The sequence below is a fragment of the Zosterops lateralis genome (assembly GCF_965231275.1).
Source record: "Zosterops lateralis genome assembly, chromosome: 28".
NCBI classification, from domain to species: domain Eukaryota; kingdom Metazoa; phylum Chordata; class Aves; order Passeriformes; family Zosteropidae; genus Zosterops; species Zosterops lateralis.
In genome coordinates this window covers 5,972,441-5,995,608 of record NC_139788.1, presented here as the reverse complement: position 1 = coordinate 5,995,608, position 23,168 = coordinate 5,972,441, and the positions used below count along the sequence as shown (strand labels likewise).

At 62.3% G+C, this 23,168-nt stretch overlaps 1 protein-coding gene across 2 annotated transcripts; it reads left to right on the top strand.

Annotated features, from left to right (window-relative positions):
* The first annotated feature begins 328 nt into the window (after positions 1-328).
* Positions 329-23,054, top strand: NHSL3 (NHS like 3). Of its 2 annotated transcripts, none has more exons than XM_083879584.1 (7): positions 329-1,079; positions 16,973-17,128; positions 17,327-17,382; positions 18,494-18,611; positions 18,964-19,080; positions 19,168-22,020; positions 22,239-23,054. In XM_083879584.1, exons 1-7 carry the CDS (start codon positions 395-397, stop codon positions 22,259-22,261), a joined length of 4,008 nt encoding a protein of 1,335 aa, XP_083735710.1. In that variant the 5' UTR covers positions 329-394; the 3' UTR covers positions 22,262-23,054. The 2 variants fall into 2 exon arrangements, with proteins under 2 accessions (XP_083735710.1, XP_083735711.1); XM_083879585.1 differs by lacking the exon at positions 329-1,079 and adding an exon at positions 7,887-7,985.
* Positions 23,055-23,168: the final 114 nt, after the last annotated feature.

Below are 23,168 nucleotides of genomic sequence, written 5' to 3'. Positions count from 1 at the left end.
AGGCATTCCCCCCTCGCCCCGGGTCATTCCGTTTTCAGGAGCTGATTCGTTATTAGCAACAAGCAGCAGCGTGGCACAAGCTGCAGGCAGCGTCTTGGCGGCCTCAGGTGTGCCCGTGTCCCCCTGGGTGCTGCCATTGGCAGTGACAAGGGTGAGTGTCACCCCCGGGGCTGTCAGGTGGTGGCTGCGGGATGGGAGGGCAGGACACAGCTGCCAGCTCTGGCTTCTCTCCCTGGGGATGGGGACAGGGACAGGGATAGGGACAGGGACAAGGGACAGGGACAGGGGCAGGGGCATGTACAAGGGACAGGGGCAGGGACAGGGGACAGGGATAGGGACAAGGGACAGGGGACAAGGACAGCTTCCCGGGGATGTGCGGGACGCCGCCCCGGCCATGACCGTGCTGGAATTCCGCGCTCCACTCCCCCTCGTGTGTTTCCCTGTTTTCCTCCACTTTCCTCCCGCTGATGCTCAGCACCTCGAGCAGGGAAAAAGAGGCTCCCAGATCGACCCCCGAGAGCGCGCTCTGAGGGGACAAAGACGGGACCCACCCGGGAACGCCAAGAACATCTCGAGGAACCCTGGCAGCAGCGGGGGTGACGCCGGTGGCACCAAGGGGAGGGTCCCCTGTCCCCACGCCTCCGGGGCCACCTGCGGGCCACGGGGGCGGAGGACGGTGCGGGCGGAGCTCCCGCAGCCCGGCCCCGCCTCGCACAGAAACTTTCCGTCGGCGCCGGGCGCTCGGCGGGAGCCCGGAGCGGGGCCGCGGCTGCAGTCGGAGCCGAGCCGAGCCGAGCCGAGCCGTGCCGGGCGGGCCCGGCCCTATGGGCAGCGGCTGCCCGGCGGTGCGGGGCGGTGCGGGGCGCTGCCCGCCGCGGCCATGTCCGCCGGGGCTGCACCTGCGGCGGGCGGCGAACGGGACCCGGAGCGGGGCGGCGGCGGCTCGGCGGGGGTTACCGGGGCTCCCCCCCGGAGGAAGAAGGCCCGGGCGAACTCGCTGCGCCGGGCATTCAGCTGGCTCCGGGGCCGGCGGAGGCCGCCCAAGGACGGCAGCACCTCGGGAGGGACGGAGGGAACAGGTGAGGAGCGGGCGGGGAGGTGGCCACGGTGGCACTTAAGGAGGGGTCACGGTGGTGGCCGCAGTGGAGGTGAGCGAGGAATTTCAGGGAGGTGTCGAGGTGGTGACCACGGTGGTGGCTGAGGAGGGCTCACGGTGGTAACCACGGTGGTGTTGGAGTGATGGCAAAGCATTGAGTGGTGGCTGCGGGAGTGGGCAGGGAGGTGTTGGGGTGGTGTTCACAATGATGGCCGAGGTAGTGGGCAAGGAGGGATAAGGTTGGTGGCTGTGGAGGGCTCAGGGTGGAGGCTGAGGGGTTGTGGCATTGGCCACGGAGGTGGTGAAGGAGAGGTCAAGGTGGTGGCCATGGAGGTATTACAGTGGAAGCCAGGGAGGGTCAGGGTGCTGACCCTGGAGGTGGCCAAAGAGGAGTCACCATGGTGGCTGAAGTGGTGGTGGCCATGGACGTGGCTAAAAAGGGGACACAGAGGTACTGGTCATGGTGGTGGCCAGGTGGGGTGGAGTTGCTGGCCATGGTGGCAGCAGAGGTGGCTGCAGGGGAAGGAGGTGGCAGCCATGATGGCTGTGGTGGCCATGGTGGCCGTGGTGGCAGCAGGATGGATCCAGCAGTCCTTGGCACAATCTCGCCCTGGCCCCGAGGGCTGGTGCTGCTTCACTGGGTAGGTTCTCCCTGCGCTGAGTCAGAAGGTCACTGGGGCTGAGGGAAATCTGGAGGGGTGCCAACCACTGCCTCCTCCTCCTCCTCCTCCTCCTGGGCTGGGTGTTTGCGTGCTCCAGGTGTGGCCCTTCCTGTCCCAGATATGGCCCTCACCCCGGCCCGTTCATGGGTGCTGTCTCCATGGCCCTGTCACGTCCCTGCCACCCTGACCCGGACAATCCTTCAGGGGAAGCTGCTCTGGGTCCCCTCTCTTCACCATCCTGGAGCCATGTTTTGGGGATCCACAGGCTCAGGGAGCTTTGGCAGAGCCATGGGTGCCGGCTTGTCTGGTCATGCTCCTCTCCTTGGCGCTTTTTTGGCAGTAGTAGATGTCCCAACAAGGCAGGTATCACCCCAAAAGCCTCTCCCACCCCACACTGTCGGTGACACTGTCTGTGTCACACCCCTGCCCGCCCTGCAGGCACCTCTGGCAAGGATGTTTTGGCTCTTTTGCCAAGGGAAAGGCCTCTTCTGTGGCACCCAAGCACACCAGGATGCTGTCAGCTGGGACTTTCTGCCTCAGTTTGCTCCAGGGAGTGAATTTCCAGGCATCCAAGCCCGCACACAGGCACATTTGCTGTATGGAGAAGCACACAGAGATCTGTAATAGGACAGGAAAGGGAAAAGAGGCTTGGGAAGAGCTGAGCTCCCTGCTGGTGGCTCCTTCCCGGCCCTCCGTGTGTGGACGCTGCTGCCACAGCCCAGCACTGAAACCTGAGCAGAAAAAACGAGATGTGCTGGAGCATGTGATGTTCCTCTCCACGGCAGAAACGCCCCCAGCAGCTCTGCCAGCCCTTTTTTTCCTTTTTTTTTTTTTTTCCTTTCCCTGAAGTTGTACCATTCACCAGCTAATCCTCAAAATGCCAAGTCACGGCCTGTCAGGGTCAAATCTTGGGGACCTCCTGCTTGCTCGCTGTGCTGCTCCCTGTGCTAGCCAGGGCTCTGTCACTGCACTAGCCACCCTGCTGTCCCATCAGATATGTCCAGAAGAGCTGTTCTGAGTGCCCACAGCTCGTGATGGTGATGGAGGGGCTGTTCAGTGCCCCAGCCGGGGGGACTCTTCCCTGCTGCCATCCCATGGGATGGGAGCTTCCCTGAATTCCCTCACCTCTCCACTAGTGCACCTGGAGAAGCAGTGCAGTTGTGCAGTGGTTGCAGCTTGCCTGCATGACTGAATCACCCTCCCCATGCAATTCCAGCAGGGAGAGCACACCAGGAACCTCTCCCTGCTTCAGTGCCTCCAGCTCTGCTGCATCCTCGGGGTTAGCACCATCCATCCCTGTGGGATGGGGGATAACGTTTCCCTGGAGGATGAGGGTCGGGACGCCTCAAGATCCTGGGCTGAGCTGTGGGAAGGGAAGGAGTGTCAGCCCCTGGGGTTTTCCGGGTATTTTACTGCTGCGCCACACGCGGCTCTGACCTGCCTGGAGGCAGCGCTGGTCCCGGCATCACGAGCCTTCGTGCAGCAGGACCAGCTGGGAATTTTTCCAAACATCAGCTGGGGGCTGTGGGAGGGGGAGAGGGGAGAGCTGCAGCAGGCTCTGAGTGCCCTCAGCTTTCCCTGTGTGGGGGATTTTAGCTCAGGCCCGTGACCTGGCAGTTCCCCATCACCCTGCCCTCCCTGCAGGTGGATTTGGACATGGATTTGGGACAGGGCATGTCAGACCATCCTGGTGATGGGGAGGGGGAGTAGAATGGCTCCAAGAGATGGGAGAGAGGGAATTCATCACAGGGCATGTGGATCAGGGCTGGTTCCTGAGCTGTGAGTGCTGGTGAGGTCGGCATTGCTCAGCACTGAAATCACGGCAGCGGGAGGATGAGAGCATTTCCACTTTGGATCAATCCCGTGGGTCCAGCTATCAGCCAGCCCATCTCTGGCTGCCCAAACAGCTGAGCTGTGTAGAGGAAAGGCTTTATAATCCCACTCCTGGGCCAGCATCAACCACCTCTGCAGGGGACAGCTCTGGAATTGGGAGGATGGCTGATCCCAGCTGGAATTGCATCCTTGGGATGCTCGGCCCTGTTTGGGTGGATGGGCCCTGCTGGCTGCAGGTGGGATCCCAGCTCCTCGCCATTCCAAGTGTGGTTATTTCCACAATAACCTTTGGAGGCAGAGGAGTGATTAAGGCCTGGAATGGGAGCTGAGCAGCTGGGTCGTGCCAAAGGTCAGACACAGAGCAAGGATTTGGGGTGTCTGTCTATTCCCACTGCCTGGGCTGGACTTTTGGGTGCAGAGATGTAAACACAGCTCTGGGATGAAAGATGAGCTGGTGCTGGGGTCCAGTGGTTTTAGTCTGTTTTTTTTTGGCTGCTGCTTTATCCAGCTTTCGCAACGTTCTTCTTAATTCCTTGATGAAGTAAAGGAATTGATGTTCCAGAAATATTAAATTAGGATTGGCTTCTTTTTTTTTATGCCAGCTTAGTCCGGCAGCAGTGATTTCCTGACTGAGGCAGAGGGATAGTGATGTTAAAAATAAAGCTTTCAATGCTCACAGCTGCTTTGTAACAGCAGCGAGGGCTTGTTGGGACTGGGGATTTGCCATGTGCAGGGTGAGCAGAGGGTGGAGGGACTGGGCTGTGGTGGGGATCGTGCTCAGTTCCTTCATGGAAAGGGTTTTTAAGCACTGGGAGGTGTTCAAGAAACAACTGGACGTGGCACTCAGTGCTCTGGGCAGGTTGACAAGGTGGGGTTTGATCACAGATTGGCCTTGATGATCTTGGAGGGTTTTTCCAACCTCAATAATTCTGTGATTCTGTGCTGGTGACACTTGATGCCACAGGGTGTGCGTGAGCCCTCAAAGAAATGTGGGGCTGAGCTGTGGAATCTCCCTGGACAATTATTTCCTCCATCCTCTGCTGCCACACACGGTTTAGTGTAAACACAGGGCTTGAGTTTAGCCTTGAGTTTCTCAGCTCAAAGGAGAGGGGAGAGGCACGGGGATTGTTCCTCTCTGTGTGTGTGTGGGAATGAGTTTGTTAATCTGCCAGAGGCAGAGAGTGACACTTAGAAAATGTGAGCAGCAGGAATCCCCTGGCTGGCCTGGCCTGGCACCGGTGAACAAAGAGAGGTGTGTCTGCAACCACAGCTATTCCACCTGGAGACAACTGGGAGAATTACTCCTGAGAATAACGTTCCATAAGATCCGATAAAACGATTTCAGTGGGGTCATATTTCCCCCTGGAAGGGAGCTCTGATTTCATAAGACAATATCATCATTGACTCTGACTCCGGCAGTGATGGGAACACAACCCGCTGGAAGGTGAAGAGCTGGGCAAGGATGAAGTGAAAAACCATTTCCCTGCCAAGCAGCAGGAGCAGGAGCCTTGGGCTGCTCTGCTGGGATAAAATCCACCTCACCCTGAGCAGGGAGCTGAGCTCCCTCCACCTCTGTGGGCTGGAGCTGGACCTGTCATCAGCAGAGCCGGCCTGGACTCCGGCTGGAGCAGGAAATCATTTGAAACCCTCCTGGTTATGTATTTCTGTTAATGATTGGGGATCTCAAGTGGGGTTTTTGTGTTACCTTTGCCTCGCTGAGCTTTACTTCCCCGTGAAGGGAACAAGGGCTGAATTCCTTTCTCATTCAGGCTGCTCAGCTCCTGCTCTGTGTTTGCTTGGAGATGGTATTGGGTTTAGAAATCACCAGAAGGAATGGGTGAAACACCAGGGGGGATGGATAGAGCACCAGGAGGGACAGATCTGTCCCCTGTGACAGCACAGAGACGTCCCCATGCCTGGACTGGCTGCTCTGACCAAGGGAATGTGTGACTTTGGGCAGATCAGATGTGCTTGGGGCAGTCACGCTGTGCTGACCAGATCTGTATCTCATGAACAGCTTCTATGCTGCTCCAAGCTCTTATCAGGAGTTCTCTCAGTGAATAAAACTGGGGATTTCTGGCCTGGAGAAGAGATTCTGCCTGGAAATCAGCATCTCTGGCCCCCAGGTCCCTATTCTCACACATCCCTCGTGTGCTGGGGTGGCTGCAAATTCTTCCCCTCCTTTTCCTCCCCTCCCGTTTAGGCTGCACTGAGGTTTTAACACAGAACAAAGAATTGGGGTGCTCAGCTGTCCCCACTCCCCAGGCTCCCTGAGCTGGATTTCTGCTCACAGCAACAAAATCCATGTCTGGGATGCAGGATGAGAGCAGGCCTGCCTGCAGATTTCAGCGGGGCTTGTGCCCTGAAGCAGCAATGGGGCAGCTCAGTGGGGTCTGTGGGGCTGCTGGAGCCCCCCATGCTGCTCTCAGCCTCCCCAAAATTCAGCCCAGGAGAAGGTGGAGCTTAGCTCGGCGTGGCTGTGAGTTCCCCCATCACAGTTGTTGCAGCTCCGAGGAGCCACACTGGGTATTTTTGGCACACGTGGGCCCCGCGGGGTGCCAGGGCTCGGCTCCCTCCCGCAGCTCTGCCGGCACATCCCAGGCGGTGCCTGGGGGCGGTGACGCCTCGGTGCTGGCGGTGGCCGCGTTCGCTGAGCAAGTGCTGGCACGGAGGGCATCTGTTTTGGGAGTGGAGGGGAAGTGTCTCCCTGGATCTGGGGCAGGCTCCAGCCTCTCTGATCCTCCCAGGGAGAGAAACACAAGAGCTGCACCACGAGATTTGTCCTGTGTGGCTGCAGAGGAGTCCCCTGGGGCACTGCAGAGGGGTCTGGATGGCACAAGGGGGTTTTCCATGTTTTGGGATGGACATCCCAGGAATGATGGAAGCTGCTGGGCAGTGGAAGGAAGCTTCACCCCCAGCCTGGAGATGCCCCTGGCTGAGCAGAGGAGAAAACATGTCCCACAGTCACTGAGAGACCTCTGATCTGCTGCTCTTGTGGCCATCCCTTGTCTCATCCCGGCTGTCCCAAGGTAGAAGGGCTGTCCTGTGAATGGCGCACATCCAAAAATGGAATATTTTCCCATTGGATCCCCTCATCTCCTTAATAGCTCCCACAGCAGATGGGGCAGCAAAGCCACAAGGACAATCCCTGCCCAGCTGAGCGTGCCCTGGGCACCCTACCAAGCTGGTGAGGAGCTGAACCATCAATATTTCCAATGCTGAGGAGAAGACTGAAGTCCAAAGATTAATTCAGTGTGATCACCTCGGGAGGTCAGGACAAAGCTGGTGGTTGATCTTTATTTTTTTTTCCCTTTCTTTCTTGCACCACCTCCCCGGTTTTGTGCCTTTCCCACAAAACCCTCCTTCCTATTTATCGAAGCCTTTGACGAATCACCTAAGGAACATAAACATTGCCAGCAGGAATTGCCCACCACTGCCTGCCTGGCTGACCCCTCCCTGCCCTCGTAGCATTTAATGTTCTAATTAAAAATTAGCAGGGAAAAGTGGCCTTCGGGAAGGGGCCGTGGAGGGGCCTGTCCAGGCGGTGTGGGCAGCTTTTGGTGCAGAATTGCTGCTGGTGGAGCAGGGGCTGGAGGCAGGAGAGGCCGAGGTTCAGCCGGGGAGGGCACGGGAAGGTGCCGGCAGTGTGAGCAAGGTGCTCGTGACTCGCCCCAGTGCCAGGAGTGGCCGCGGGGAGGGCGGCCAGGGGCTCCCTCCCACCCCGGGCTGCGTGGCGCTGGCGTGTGGGTGCTCGCCCTGACTTTGGGCAGCAGCCGGACCCAGCCCGTGGCCTCAGGCGCTTTGCTCCAGCCTTGGTAACCCTGTCCTAACCTCGGCCGGGCTGGGTGTGGTGTCCCCCTCCCCAAAACCCGCCAAGAGGGGAGGGTTGTAGCCGCGGTTTTTGGAGCTGGGGCCAGCCAGAAGTGATGGCAAACTCCCGGGAGGTGCGGAGGGGAGATCCCTGCCCTGCTCCACCAGCGCTCGGGGATGTTTGGTCACCGGGGCGTCTCCTTTTAGCCCGCTCAGCCTCTGTGTATCACCCAGGCATCCCCGGCGGAGGGATGGGGCTGGGAGGGTGCTGTGGGATCCCGGCAGGCCCCTCCTCTCTGCCCGTACCATTGGCTCCGGCACGGCCGGTTTGCGAGCGCTCAGCTCCGCCGGGGCCGGAGGGATGGGAACCGGCGGCTGAGATCCGTCGTCGCCGTCGTCTGCCGGGGCCGCTCGGGCCACGCCGGAGCCCGCTCGGTTCGGCCATGTAGCACCGCGGTGACCTCCACCCGGCCGCGGTGGAGGCAACAGCGGCCTCATGGGCAACGCGCACCGCAAGAGGAGCCCGGCGGGCACCAAGCCCGGCTCCTCCTGGCCCTTCGGCCGAGCCGGGAAGCCCCGGGCAGGTAGGAGCCCTGGGGATGCCCCGGGGATGGGGAACGGGGTGGTCCCAGCGTGGGGGGAGTTTGAAGGGAAAGTTCGCTGCTTGTGTTCAGCCGGGCTGGGTAGGAGCGGGGGATGAGGGGGAGGCTTCGTTCTCTGTCCTCCTTGTGCTAGGGGGGCAGGATGAGCCCCCGATTCCAGGGTGGGAGCTGGGGGAGCCTCCCCTGGCTGCAGGCAGGGCTGTGCCGGGGAGCAGCCCCATGGGCTGGCCGCGTTATCAGGACGGGATCAGCTGAATTAGTTACTGATTTGTTTTCCAAGTGGGATCCCAGCGCTGCCAGCGTCGCTTTCCTCCCTGGCCCCCTGCTCTCCCATGGCGTGCCTCGGTTTCTCTGGCTGTGCCGCGGGGATCTGGGAGTGTTTGCAGGGGCTGCTCCCCGCTCCCTCCCCGCCGCCGTCCCCTCGCTCTGCGCGTCTGTCTGTCTGTCTGTCTGCACACCAATTGCTCCGCTGCTTTATGCTCCGTCTCCATGGATGCCACTGAAAAGCCCAGGAGGAAGCAGAGGCCGAGATCTTTCCTGCAGGGATGAGGAGCAGGGAAAAGGTCCCACGGCAGCCCAGACCCACCGGCAGAACAATGAGCCCCGTGGGATGCCGTGAGCTCCCTCCGTGGCTCCTCCATCAGAGCAGGGTGATGCCAGCAGGGGAGGTCTCTCGCAGTGCCATCGTCTCCATCCCGGGGTTGCTGACTCCCCCACTGAGGTCATTAAACTGCCCCTGTGTCCCCAGCCCAGCCTGAGCCAAGGAGGAGACCTGGCAGGAGCGTGGGCAGGATCACAGGAACAGGGTTAGCAGGACCAAGGGGTGGTAACTGGGAGGTTTTCCCACACCAGCCCTGTGGGATCCTCCTGTCCCTTCTCCCCTGTTTCCCTCGGTCCTCACAGGCAGCAGCCCCCCAGGTGTGTAAGCCCAGCTGTCCTCAGGGTAAACACGGTCTGGAGTCAACTCTGCCCAGGCTGGGGGACACCACTCGGAGCAAAACCATCCCAGAGGTGGGGCCTGGGATGGAGAGACCCCACAGGTGGACAGGGAGAGAGTTCCAGAATGTCCTGGCTGAGAACATCCACTCAGTGCCTGGGGAAACTGAGGCAGGAGGGTCACACATCACCCATGGCCGTGCAGGGACAGCATATCCTTCACTGCAGGCCCTCCACCATCCACCTCTCCTCCCCGGGTGGCTGCAGGCTCCTCTCTGATGTACTTGTCCTCTTGTCAAGGTCTCCATGCAGGAAGGGCTGGGTGTCACTGGCCAGGCTTGGCTGTAGTGCAATCCTCAGCACATCCTCACCTTTCCATGTGGCATTCCTGTCCAAACCTCCGTCTTCTCTCTATCCCCTGCCAGCCTTGAGTGTCCCTTGTCAATCCCCTGAACCAGGACCGTGCCGCCCTTCCCCAGGGTCGGCTGAGACAAGCCCTGCTCCATCTCGGATTCCCTGGAATGGGCGGGATGTGGGACTGGCACAGCCAGGGCAGATCCCGGGAGGTGAGCTCTGGTGCTGGGGCCGAAGGCCGTGGGGTGGAAGGTGCTGAGAAAACATGGGGCGAGTTGTGTTTGTTCTCTGCGACGGCTCCATGGCAACGGCGCGGCGGCCACAAAGCCAAAGAATTTGCATTGTGTCGCTTCAGCATTTGGGAGGGTGCAGCCGGGATCACCGGCTGGGGGCAGGGTGTGCCGGCACCCTCCGGGCCCTCCCGTCTCCCCCTGCAAGACCCTGGGTGCCTCTGGATTTGGGGCTGGAGGAGAATTGCAGGTAGCTGTACCAGTGTCCCCAGTGTCGCTGTCTCTTTGGTGACTGGAAGTTTAATTTGGTCCTGCCGCGCCCGTTGTTGGTGCGCCAGGCACTGGCAGAGGGTTTTGTGCCTGTGCCATGTGTGCAGCAGAGTGGGCAGCGCCTTTGGGTGCTGAGGGGACAGAGCAGGGGTCCCCAGGGACAGGGTGGGCACAGCTGAGGGCTCCGGGGTGGCTCTGCCGCTGCTCCCTGCCCGAGCCCACCCACTCTGCCCCACCAGTGCCAAACCCACGCACCCCGTGCCCACTTCCCCATGCCGGAGTAGGGTCTGGCTCGATCCGGGGGGCACCTCCAGCCTCTCCTGGGCTCGTCCATGCCGGGGAAGGTCCTTGAGCCTCAGGGAGAACCGAAGCCTCTTATCGCCTCCTTATCGGGACTCCCCGCCGGGCCCTGCTGAGTCAGGGCGCAGGAACGTGGCTGCTGGCCAGGCTGCGCCCCGCGGAGTCAGCGGGGATGAGGCTGCGGCCGACGCGGAGCTCTGGGTGCGGGGTCACCCTCGGTGGCCCATGGGGGAAAAAAAAAATAAAAAATCATGGAATGGTTTGATTTGGAAGGGACCTTGAAGGGACCACCATGGGCAGAGACACCTTCCACTATCCCAGGCTGCTCCAACCTGGCCTGGAACTCTCGAAGGGATGGGGTGATGCCCCAGGGATGAGCTGTGGCTGTGAGCGGCCCCAGCAGCAGCAGCAGCCACGGAGCCCCTCGGCAGTCCCGGCTCCTGCGGGGCAGCTCCGGTGTGGGCTGAGCAGCTCTGGGCTCCTTCTCAGCCTCTCTCCGTGCCAGACACACGCTGGGCTGGCTCCACAAACACCCGCGGAGGCGGATGAGGGCAGAGGCCGATCCCGGCGGGGGACACGCCGAGATTTACACAGGCGCTTTCTCCAGGCACCAGCCAGCATCCCGCTGTGCCCGGGACATCTGAGCCCTTCCCGGTGCCCCCTCCTGCTCCCGGAGCAGGGGAGGAGGCGATCCGCGGGTGTCCCCGGCAGGCAGCTGCCGCAGCTCTGGGCTCTGGCGTGCCGTGCCATGCCGTGCCAGCTTGGCACGCTCCCGTCACCGACAGGCAGGGATGGGACCTGCCCTGTGGCTCTGGGTTATCCCCCACCCCATCTCGGTGGCAGCTCTTCTCCCTGCTCCCACACGGTCGTGTCCATGTCAAAGGGAGGATCGGCACCTCCGCATTGTTTCCTTGGAAAAGCCCCGCGGGCTTGGGTGCTGCTTGCAAGGACGGGAGATCCGTGCACGGAAAAAAACCTGCAACGTCTTGCCCTTAATCCGTCTGTGCTGGGTTTGCTCCTGCGTGGAGTCAGGTGCCTGCTGTGACAGGCAACGCCTCTGCCGCGGCAAGAGCACCTGGATGCCCTGCAAACAACGCCGGGCATGACGGCACGGGCCGGGGACAGCCAGCCCCGAGCGCCGTGAGAGCTGCAGGACACCGAGGGACGGGCATCAGGAGTGACAAAGCTCTGGAGTATGGAAGGAGATGTTGGTGGCCCATTCATGGTCACACGTGGGTGTCACCCTCTGTGTCTTTCCAGGCTCTGCCCGCGGCCCTCTCCCTCCCTGCCCGCGGCTCTGCTCCCCAGCTGGGATGTTCCCGCCTGGATCCGGCTCCTGGCTGGGGAAGGCTGTTATTTACCTTCAAACCTGTTTGGTGGCTTCTCCCGGGGAGGGGACGAGCGTGGGGTGGGGACGTGGTGGGCTGGAGGCTCTCTGGGCTGTTGCAGGGGCCGGGAATGAGGCACAGCCGGGCATTGGGGTGGTCCTGCCCCGGGACCCCCTCTGGTGTGCAGCCAGCCTGATCTGGGATAACTCAGGGAGCAGGAGACACTCTGTGTCACCTTAGGGTTGGCTGTAGGGCCAGCAGTGAGGTCAGGGCCCGTTGCACAACCCCGTATGCTCCTGTCATCACAGCAGCCGTGGCTGGAGGCGACTGGAGCCACGGCTCTACTCTAAGCAGGATTTCACCCTGCAGCAGCTCCTTGGCCAGGCCCTGCTGGCTCACCGAGGTGATACCGGGCAGCTTTCCCCGCTGTGATTTAGAGGAAGGAAAAAAAAATACCGATCCAAGTTTGTTTTCCCAGTTGAAATTAGTTTTAGTTCAGCCTCTGCGTGGGAATGTGTTTGAGAGGCGAGCCAGCCGCGTGGACTGGGTGGTGTTTATTTGCTTGGTGGAGATGTTTTCCTGGCTGGAGCAGTCCCCCAGGTGTGGCCCGGGGCAAGCTGGCAGCAGGGGCTGTGTGGCCAGAGCCACCGTAAATATTATTGTGTTCCTGCCCTGCCTGGAGTGCCCAGGGCCCCGTGGTGTGTCCCAGAGCATGGATCCTGTGCTGAGACAAGGATTTGGGGAACTGGTTGGTTGTCTTTAGGGGCTCCCAGACACCCTAAAGAGCTGAAGGTTGCAAAGGGAGGGGAGGGACAGGATGCTGGAGCAGAGGGGCTGGATAGGGTCCCTTCCAAATCAGAATATTCTGTGATACTGGAGCACAGCTGTGTCAGGGTCCATCCATGTCCTGACAGCTCCGTGGAGCTCTCAGGAATGGGGTTCATGGTGCACCCCACTGGTGTTATCCATGCCCGTGGCTTCTGCAGGCAGCTGGGGAGCAGAGCAGCCCCCAGGCGTGGATGGTGCTGGCAGGGTCCCCCAGAGTGGTTGGAGAGCACCAAGCCCGTGGGCAGGGAGGCTCTCTGCCAGGAGAAGGGAGGCAAAGGCTCCATCCCTCTGAGCAGCAGGACGCAGGAGGGCTCCCCTGGGGACCTCGCAGCCCCTTCCCGCCCGCCTGGCAGCTCCCCCTCCTCCCCATTTTTGTGCGATGAGTCAGTGGCGGTGGAGGGGCGGGCAGGGAGCCGCTACCGCCGCAGGACCCGCGCCGTGCGGGGAGCAGGCAAGTCGGGGCAGTGCCGAGCAGGCAGAGATGGATGTTCGCCTCCGAGCCCGACCAAACCTGCTGTGCCTGGCGAGGACGGGGACAGGAGCTGAGCTGGGATTTTCTCCCCTGGCTCTCTCCAGGTGAAGAGCAGCAGCATGAGAGCTGTTTAAAAAAAGACTGGATGTGACACTCAGTGCCATGGTTTAGTTGAGGTGTTAGGGCATGGGTTGGACTCGATGATCTTGAAGGTCTCTTCCAACCTAGAAATTCTGTGATTCTGTGTGAGTTCTGTTTGCAGCATTGGGCAGGGGGGCCCTGGCCGTGTTCCTGTGGGATCTCAGCCCTTGTGCAGCCCTTCCCATTCCCACTCTGGTACCTGTCTCAGGCCGAGCTGAAGGCCTGAGATTCCCTGCCCTTCCTGTCATCATGCCTTGCTCCAGGGATGCTCTGCTCCTTCCCGACCATCCCTGGTCCTGGCAGCAGCAGGTACCAGCTCCAAGCCCATTCTTGAGAGGGTGAGATCCCATTGCTGAGAACCCTCCGGCTCCTTGGCTCCTTATCTGGAAGAATCCCGCTGCCACGTGTGGCCAAGGCACGTGTGTCAGCTGAGCCCCGAGGGCACGGGGTGATCCAGGATGCACCGCAAAGAATGCGCAGGGCCCGGGACACCGACTCCAACTGGGCGTGTTGCTACCGGCAGAGGCTGCAGCTGCAGCGGCTTCCCCAGCCCACCGGGACCTGCAGCCTCTGCTGCAGGATCGGGGCTCTCTCCCTCTTGGATTCCCCCTCCTGTTTCCAGCAGGTTTCACCTTGTGTTGACAGAGCCGGGGTGAGGCCGGCCGGGTGAGGATGATGAGGTAGCGAAGGTCACAGGGAGTGGGAGAAGGGGAGGCTGCTCTTTGTGGCCTTCCCTGGCTCAGCCCTGGGTTATCCTTTGGGACTTTGCAGACACCCATGCTGAGCTCCTCCACAGCGGTGTGACACTCGGGAGAGGGACACGTCTCCCTCAGTGAGGGATGTTTTCCAGGTCCTTAGTGTGGGCAGTGGGCCACAGGCAGGAAGGTGGAGCAGGGCCAGGCTGTCTGCCAGCACCTGGGAATGTCTTCACAGCCCTGGAAGCAGCTTCCATGTGCACTGCCATCAGCAGACCTTCAGGGCCAAACTCTGCCGTGCCTGGGCCCTGCACCAGCAGCACAGGAGGGGCTGTCTCCCTTTGCTGGGGAAGCTCCTGGTGCCATGAAGGGAGGGCCTGTTGCAGCCCCATCTCTGTGGGCAGAGCTGAAAGGCTGGACCCCTCCCTGTGGAGCCAGGAGCAGTGTCCCTCTCGGCTGTCACCACCTGTGGCCCTTTCTGGGCTCATGACAGGCTGCCCAGAGCAGAGGGCAGTGCTCAGCGCAGCATGTGGCTGCCTGCTTTGTGCATCCTCAGCCCTTTCATTATGTCCTTTTCCCACTTGGGCTGTGGAAAGAGCTGGGGAACATCTGCCCATGGCCATCGGCACCTTCTGGGGGAGTGTCTGGGCAGCAGGGCCCATCCTGTCCGTGCTGGAGCAGCTGCAGGGCCAGGCACAGCCAGGGAGCTGCTGGTGTTTGGGGCCATGGCCGTGTTGGAATTCCAGGGAAGAAATCCTGCCTGAGCCCAGAGCTGCCTGGCTGGGGACACAGAGATGCCCTTCACAAGGTCAAAGTGTCCCTTAGGCTGCTCAGTCACTGCCCAAGGCCTGTTGGGACCCTGTGTTGGGTGACTCTGCTCTGTCTGCAGCTCACGCTGTGTCGTGCTGGCATAAATCCTGGGCACAGCCTGTGGGGAGATGCAGGGCAGGGGCAGATGGGTTGGCACAAGGACAGGGCTGCCTGCTGGGTAAAAACCGGGTGCTGTTCACCCTTTGGGGTAAAACACCTGTAAATAGGGGGGATGGAGCTCCCAGAGCCACCCACTGCCCTGGGAGCACCTCCATGGTGAGGACAGTGCCAGGGCAGTGCCACTCTGTGATTGCTTGACATTTCTGCCCCTGCTTTCACCTGCCTCCGCACCAGCAGCTGGAGCTACTGGTTAGACTGGTCCCAGACCTGGTTTTCCCCCAGTGCTGCCAGCCCTTGTGACCGTGACGTGGCCTCGTCCCTAAGGACAAACACCCTTTGCCCCGTGTGTTCCCTGCCAGGAATGGGGCATGGCCCTGGGGGGGACACTGGGGACAGGCTAGGATGGGGAGTGTGACACTGCTACCTGTGCTGTGTCATAGCCCAAGGTGGAAAAGCCTCTCAGTTCCTCCCATTTGGCCACCCTATTGTGGAAACGAGCAACTGGTTTGCAGTGGTGCTGTGCCCAGCAGGGTCCTGGGGGGTCCCAGGGGTCCAAGAGGGAGGAGTAGGGGAAATGCTGGCCCTGAGCCTGGAAGAACAGATCCCCGTGGTCTGTGCCGTGCGTGGGAGGAGGCGGGAGGGCCAGGGGGAGCGAGCCGGAGGCCAGAGGAGGGGCCCCTTCTTTCCTTCTGCCGCGGTCGAGGAGCGGAGTGGGTGCAGCTGGGACTGTCCTCTCCTGCCACCGCGCAGCCGTCCCCGGCTCAGGCTGATCCCTGCTCGCAAACAGCTGCGCCGGAGCATCTTCGCCTGGCCGAGCATCCTCCCGCCCGTGCGGATGAGGACGGAGGGAGGGAGCTGGGGGCTGCCGGCATCCGCCCCGCTGGCACACGCCGGGTGAGAGCAGCCTGGGCACAATAGGCTGAGCCTCCTCGGGGGGCTGCAGAGCCCCCCTTTCCTGGGGACCGGACCCTCTCCCTGGCCACCATGGTGGTTTTCATGGGCAGGAACCTCTCCTCGCTTCTGGCTTTCTTCAAGAAGAAGGGTGAGTGAGCAGCGGGCAGGGAGGGAGACAGGGAACAGAGCCTTGTCCTTACACAACCCCTGCCTGCCGAGACCCCCCCTCCTGGGCCGGCCCGGGGTGCTCACCCACCCGCGGCGAGCAGGGGGGCTGCCATCCCCGGGGGAGGGCAGGGAAGGTCACCCCAGCTCTGGCCCCTCCCGCCGCGAAGTTCCTGGAATAAATCACTGCGCTCTTGTCTCCGCAAGGCAGCTCCGAGCGTGTTTGGGGGGGTGTCAGGCGAGGGGCTGCCAAAACCGGGGGAGAAAAGGGGATTAGTAACATGATGCTGCGGGGGGCTGTGGGTGTCTTGTGTCCCCTGCAGGGATTTTGCAGCAGCACAGGGGACCCGAGTGGCAGCACCCGCTGTGCTGGGCTGGCCGTGTCCCGGTGGCCGCTCATACCGCGGGTGCTGGCGGAGGCAGAGGCCGGCATGGCGGCAGGGCGGGAGGCTCCATTGTTCCAGGCCCGCTCCTTTGTGTGCTGGAGTCGGAGCACGGCTGCCTCGCTGCCTGGCTGGGCTGACCCTGAGAGGACCGGGGACACGGGGAACACGGAGGACAAGGGGTGCTGTGTGGTGCTGGTCATGCTGAGCAGCAGGTGCTCGTGGCCCCGGGGTGCCGCTGTCAGCCCCGACGGTTTCCTGCGTTCACCCTTCCCTTCCTCAAAATTGTGTTTGTTTTTTTTTCTGGGCAGGAAGAGTTTGAGGCTTCTCTCAGGCGTGTGGGCAGGAGAGGGCAGGGCTGTGGCACCGTGCTGCAGTCCCCGGGCTGGGTGATGCCAGGGTAGCCCCTGGCCGTGGGCACCGCAGGGTGCTGGTAGTGGTGGCTGTGAGGAGGGGGCTGTAAGGCAGGGAGTGAAGGCTCTGTGCTGCCCCACGGGTGGCAGAGGGGGTTTTCAACATCCAATGGGGTTTAGAGCAAGCATTTGAGTCCTTTGGGATCTCTGCCGCTGGATGTGCCTCAGTTTCCCTCTTCTGTGCAGTTCCCAGCCTGCCTGGGCATGGGGGGAGTCTCTGCTGTCGGGGTGATGAGCAAAGCCTGGAATGACGCAATGCTCCGAAGGGAAAGTCATGCTTGTTCCATCCACATTTAATCCCCTGCTGTGCTGACCATTCTCTGCTCAGCTGCCCTGAGCCCCACACAATTCACCACCTCATTAGCTCCTAACGAAGGTGCTGGGGAAGGAGAGTAGTCCCACATCCCAGCACCGCTCTGGTGGTGGGGAGAAAACCAGTGGAGACATCCTGACTCCGGAATATCGACCGGCCAGGATGGGATTTCTCTGGGTGTTTCCAGCACCCGGTTCGGAGCTGAGCGGAATAACGTCATCCCAGGGTGGCTGTCACCACCCAGCACTCATCCCCTGTGGGCTGGGACACAGCGTGGCCGTGTGCCCCCAGCCCAGCTGACCCCGCTGTCCCCGCAGGTGCTGCCAAGGGCGAGGGTGAGAAGCGGCTGAGTGTGCAGTACACGGCAGGCGAGGAATGTCCCGACAACGTCTTCTTCCCCAGCACACGGCCCCCGCACCTGGAGGAGCTGCACAACCAGGCCCAGCAGGGGCTGAAGTCCCTGCAGCACCAGGGTAGGTGTCCCCAGCCCCAGGGTGGCCTTGGGGACACGGTGGAAGGGCTGTCCCCAGCTCCTGGCTGGCCAGGCGGTGTGGGCGGTGCACGGGGCTGACCGGAGCCCAGTGCTGGTGGCTGGGCTGTGCAGGGGGCAGCTCGGCAGCTTCTTCCCCCAGCGCCCCTGGAGGCATTTACCTTCTGTCTTCCCTCCACAGAGAAGCAGAAACAGACCAAAAGTGCCTGGGACCACGGAGACACCAGCAGCCTCCAGGTGAGCCCTGTCAAGTGCTGCTCTTGGGGTGCCCTGGGGATGAGGGGACACAGGGTGGCTCTTCTGTCCTCCCTGGGTGGTGTTTGGGGGCAGACAAACAACCTGCCGAGGTGGCAGGACCATGTCCAGGGGGGTTGTGGGGTTGGAACTGGCTGTATGTCCCTTGGTGTTGTCCCCTTTGCCCCATGACAAGCCATTCTCCCTACCCTCAGCCTTGGCATGTCCTGCTCTACCTTGCGGGGCTCTGCCGAGGTCCCCCCTGTGCCTGCATCCCTCTGTCCCCCTGTCCCACCCTCACTGGTGTTCCCTGGGAGCCTTGACGGAAGAGGGGTGACGTGGTGGATTGATGAGGACTGTTGGCCATATCCAGTCCCAGTGTCTGTGCCCCTCCCTGGCTGCTGACGAGCAGAAACTCCTCCTCTTTTGGCCAAGCTCTGCTTTGGCAATCCCTGACCCTGCTGCCAGTGCCTCGCCCACCTGTGTTTGCTCAAGCTGTTGTCTCTGTTGGCTCTCAGCCCCTTTAACCCCTTGGAACTGGGGGACTGGAACCCGCAGGATGGGCAGAACCAAGGGGGCAGTGAGGTGGAGGAGTCAGGTTAACTCTGAATTTTCTCATCCCCAACCTCTGCCCGTGCCAGGGATGGTTTGGAGGGATGGGGACACTGGAAGGCGTGACCAGCATGGGGCTGTGCCACTGGCTGTGTCCAGGGAGTGCTGGAGATCCTGCCTGTCCCTGTCCCACACCCCTCTCCCAGCCATGGCAGCCCTCCAGCCCCGGGCTCCCAGCAGGGCTGGGAACACCCATGGACTCGTTTTGGGCTTGGCATGGGGGCGAGCCTGGCAGTTCCTTCAGGTGCTCCTTGCATGCACCAGAGCCCGTTTCTCCTGCTCTCTGGGGGGCTGCAGAGCCATGCAGGGTCCCAGGGGCTGCTCCCAGCCCTGCTCCTGGTGGGAGGACTCTGGATGCCGGTGTGGCTGACTCAGCCTTTGGCCCTCGGAAAAGCTTTGTCTCAGCTGCAGAGTCAGTTCGCGGCGGGAAGGGGCCTGGCCGGGGCTGGGGGAGTTCTGTCCCCTCAGCCCGGGGTCTGCTGAGCCCACTGTGTCCCTACAGTCCTGTGCATCCTTGGAGGATGACAGCCTGTCCTTCCGGAGCCGGGCAGCCTCCTGTGCCACAGACAGCACCTCTGAGGATGCCCTGTCCATCCGCTCTGAGATGATCCAGCGCAAAGGTACCCGGTTGGAGGCTGTGGCATGGGGCTCGAGAAGGGGCTTGGGGAGTATGGTATGGAGCTGAGCTCTGCCTTCGTGTGGCCACGAGCCAGCGCAAGGCTTTCAGGGCCCTTGGGAGAGATGAGAGCAGCTCTGGCTGAGTCAGAGCATTGGACTGGGCAAGGGGGATGGACAGACAGACAGCATCTCCTCCCTGCTCAGACTGCTCGGTTGGTGCCTCTCTGGGCTGTTCCAGTGCCTGAACCTGGCTTGTCCCAGAGCACCTCTGGCAGTGGGAAGTGCTGGGGATAATGGGGACACCCTCGCCAGGGTGCCCCTCACACCGTCTGGACGCTCTCACACCTCTTGCAGGTTCCACCTTCCGACCACATGACTCCTTTTCCAAATCGTCAGAGAGGGCTGGCAAGAAGAGGAAGGACAGGAGGACAACAGTGCTGGGCATCCCCCAGCACGTCCATAAAGAGCTGGGTAAGCTTTGGGGGCAAGGGGAGATTTTTAGGATTTCTGTTTGCCTTGCCTTGGGATCATGCTGAGGTCACCTCTCCCTGCTCCCAGGTCTCAGGAACAGCCATGGAGCCAAGGGACATCCCGAGGCAGATGGGCCAGCGGGCTGGGGGGACAGCCAGGCAGCACAGCCCCTGCTGAATGGGGGGCAGGTGTCCGGGGATGCCGTCCGCATCCCCACCATCGACGGGAAGCTGCAGCCCCTGCCCGTGGCCGGCGGTGCCCGCGTCTGCCTGGGAGTGCTGGAGGAGGCAGATTCAGCCCTGCAGAAGCACATCAACAGGGTTTACTATGACGACAGCTTGCTGGGGAGGAAGACAGCAGCCAAGCTGTCACCCATGGTGAGGCCAAAGTCGCTGGCCGTGCCAGGCATGACCACCTACACCAACCCCCCGGAGATGCTGGTGGGCCCTGTCATGTCCATCTCGCCCCAGGGCACCTACATGTCCAAGATCATCCCCAATGCCATCCTGCCACCCATGGTGGATGTGGTGGCCCTGACGAGGAGCAGTGTGCGGACGCTGAGCCGCTGCAGCCTTGTGTCATCCAGCCCGGCCTCGGTGCGCTCCCTGTCCCGCTTCTCGGAGCGCAGCACCCGCAGCCGCGAGCCCTCCTCCTCCAGTGACAACTGGAGCCACTCACAGTCCACGGAGACCATCGTGTCCAACAGCTCCACCATCTCCTCCCAGGGTGGCTGTGACCACCGGCAGCCCGAGGCGGGGCCGCACAGTGAGGCAGATGTGGCAGCTCGCTCCGACACCGACCAAATCAGCATCTACAGCTCCACCAGCTTCGCCAGCTCCTGCTCCAAGCCCGCTGCCGGCCTCACTCCTGTGGCCCCCGGACTCCTGGCCGTGGGCAGTGGCCGCACATCCCCCGCCTACAGCACGAGCAGCCAGGCGGATGGCTCGGACACGGCCAGCCTGGCCAGCGAGCGCTCCTCCGCCCGCAGCGTCTCCCTCAGGAAGATGAAGAAGCCCCCGGCCCCTCCCCGCAGGACCTACTCGCTGCACCAGAAGGCTGACGGGGAGCCCAAGGTGCTGGGGCTGCCCCCCAGGCCCGACCGGCGGTTCCAGCGGGAGAGCAGTGCGCCCTGGTCCCCGCACCCCGTGCCCTTCAGCCCCACGGGTGAGGATGAGGTGTTCTCCCCACCGCTGAGCGAGACCAGCAGCCTCCGCTCGGAGAGCCTGGCCGGCACCAGCTCCCCCGAGGCCTCGCGGGGCCGCCCCGGGGTGACGGTGGTGCTGAGGGAGCCCCAAGCTCAGGCCAAGTGGAGCTGCCCCGATGGCTCTGACCGCACCATGTCCCCCTCCAGCGGCTACTCCAGCCAGAGTGGGACGCCCACACTGCCCACCAAGGGGTTGGGACCCCCAGCTGTGTCCCCGGGCAAGTCTCAGCCCCAGAAGCCGGATCGGGTCTGCTCCCTGCAGTCGCCTGCACTCTCCGTGTCCTCCTCCCTCACCTCCATCTCCTCCTCGGCCTCGGACCCGACTCCCCCTGAGGTGCTGACCAGTCGCTCAGACCGGTTCATCATCCCGCCTCACCCCAAGGTTCCTGCTCCCTTCTCTCCGCCACCCACCAAGCCCCAGCAGCCCCCGGCCCCCGCCGGCCCCCTCCAGCCCTCACAATCTCCCCCAGCACTGCCTAGCACTGCCGGCCAGGAGCCCTCGGCCAAGCCCAGCGGCAAGTCCCCACCTCCATCACCGCCACCTGCCTACCACCCGCCTCCCCCGCCGGCCAAGAAGGTGGAGGGCAGTCCTCAGAGCAGCGGCGAGCCCCTCACCGACACCGCCTGGCCCCCGCCACCGCCACCGACCCCCGAGGAACACGACCTGTCCATGGCGGACTTCCCCCCTCCGGACGAATCCTATCTCTGCAGCCTGCCCGATGCCCCCTCGGCCCCGGTGGACGGGCAGACAGCCACAGCGAGTCCGGGGGCTGCATCTTCATCTCAGCATCAAGACCCACCCAGCGGGGCTCCACAGCCTCCATGCCCCGCCGAGCCCCTTCCCACGGCCGCCCTGCCCCCGCCACCGCCGCCTCTGCCGCCGCCCTCGGCTCCGGCCCTGCCGCCCCAAATCAGCCTTAAGAAGGCGGCCAACGGCCCGCGGGCAGAGGCGAAGAAGGAGCAGGTGTCGCGGAGCAAGAGCGGCCCCGCGGCCAAGGAGGACGCCAGCCTGCCCATCGTCACCCCCTCGCTGCTGCAGATGGTGAGGCTGCGCTCAGTCAGCGTGGAGCCCGGGGCCGGGGCTGGCGCCGGGCCCGAGGAGCGGTCGGCCCCACAGAAGCCCGTCCGCCGCTCCCTGTCCACACGGCAGCCGCCTCCTCCTGCCCAAGACGCGGTGCCTTCTAACCAGCTCCACCACGCCGTGCACCTCAAGGCCGCCGCCTTGGCCTCCGGAGAGGCCGCGGAGAAGCCGCCGAGCGGCCGAGCGGCCCAGCCCGGCCCCGAGGGGCCGCCCGGGGATGGGCAGCTCTCCCCCAGGAACAAATCGCCGGCCTCCACCGCCAGCTTCATCTTCGCCAAGAGCTCCAGGAAGCTGGTGATCGAGACGGCCTCGTCCCCCGAGGCACAGGCCGACCTGAAGAGGAACTTGGTGGCCGAGCTGATGAATTTCTCGGGGCAGCGCTCGGCAGCCCCAGCTGCTGCCGCCCCGCAGGGTCCCGGGAAGGCACAAACCCAGCGAAAACCCGGCAAGATCCCCCCTCCGGTGGCCAAGAAGCCTTCGCTCAGCTCGGGGCCGGCTCCTGCCCCGAAGGCACCGGGGGCAGAGGCGTTGGGCTCCCCGGTGCCTGACCCTGACGGGGATGCCAGCGTGGAGGAGAACAGGACTAAGAGCGAGCTGGCGAGGACGGAGGGCAGGAACGCCACGGAGCCGCCGGCTCAGAGCCTCCCTGCACAAGGTACGTGGGCTGGGAGCCATGGGGTGATGCTGCTGGAGGTTCAGGCTTGCTGCTCAGGATCCTAAACTGTATATCCCCAAGTGATAAACTTCCCAAGTTAGACAGCCAGCACGGCTCCTGGGCTGTGTTACAGCTGAGACAGCAGGGAGGGAGCCTGGAAGGGCAGAGGGAAGCTGGGATTCAGGGTGGCTGATGGGCTCTTCCCTCCTGCCTTGCAGACGGACGGGGAGAAACGGCCTGAAGGACAACGCTGCAGGACTGAAGCCCCCAAGGACAGGAATCCAAATCTCTCAGGGACCTGGGCAGGTCAACAGACGAGTGTGGAACTGGCAACTAACTTAATACAGGAAGCAAACAGCCTTAGCCTCCACGGCCTTGATGATATTTATGCAAAAATGGTGTTGGTTTCACTTTCCTAAGTACTACAGCTTTATTTTGCTTTTTTTTTTTTTACTGGAATCGAGGCCCGTGCCCAGAGCCAGCACCTCCTCCCTGCCAAGCCGATGCTTGGTCTGGGTGTGTGGAGCTGAGCAGCCACACCCAGAGGAGTTTGGGGACCGAAGACACGGGAGCTAGAGCCACTGCTGCCGGCCGGACAGGCCCAGGAGGAATGGAAGCACTTTTGACAAGGGAATGGGAAAGCTTTGGCCACAACAGCGCCTGGGAAGATGCAAACAGGAACAGGAAGGGATGGAGGTGCTGGTTGGGAGGGACCAGGGCTTTTGGCTCTTGATGGAAAGACAAGAGGGGCTTGTGGCCATCACTGGCCTCGGCCCCTTGCCACTGCCTGGCAGGAGGAAGGGTCTGGCTGCCCCTCGAGCTGGCCCTGGGCTCTGGGGTAGAGCCTTGATTCTGTTTCTGTAACCTCGGGTCACATTTTGATTTCTTTGATTGTAAAAAAAACCACAAAACGAAAACCAAACAAAGCAACAAACCCAACCAAAACAAACCAAACTGAACCAAAAGCAACCAACCCTCTGCCGCCGAGTAGCTGCTCAGAGCTCTGTACCTGGCTGGTAAAAATGATGACCGAAGCTTGCTGCCTCCTGTTCTTCCTGGTTTATGGTTGCAGGTCCTTTCTGGGTGGTGCTGAGCTCCAGGGACACCCTTGGGCTGGCTCCCAGCACAACTGCCCAGTAAAACTCTGG

What these genes read in the sequence shown, in the direction of transcription:
- NHSL3 (XM_083879584.1), top strand. Translation starts at nt 395, where the DNA reads ATGACCGTGCTGGAATTCCGCGCTCCACTCCCCCTCGTGTGTTTCCCT. An exon ending in GAAGTCCCTGCAGCACCAGG is followed by an intron (nt 17,129 to 17,326) that starts GTAGGTGTCCCC and finishes TTCCCTCCACAG; the next exon opens with AGAAGCAGAAACAGACCAAA. An exon ending in TCAGAGCCTCCCTGCACAAG is followed by an intron (nt 22,021 to 22,238) that starts GTACGTGGGCTG and finishes CCTGCCTTGCAG; the next exon opens with ACGGACGGGGAGAAACGGCC.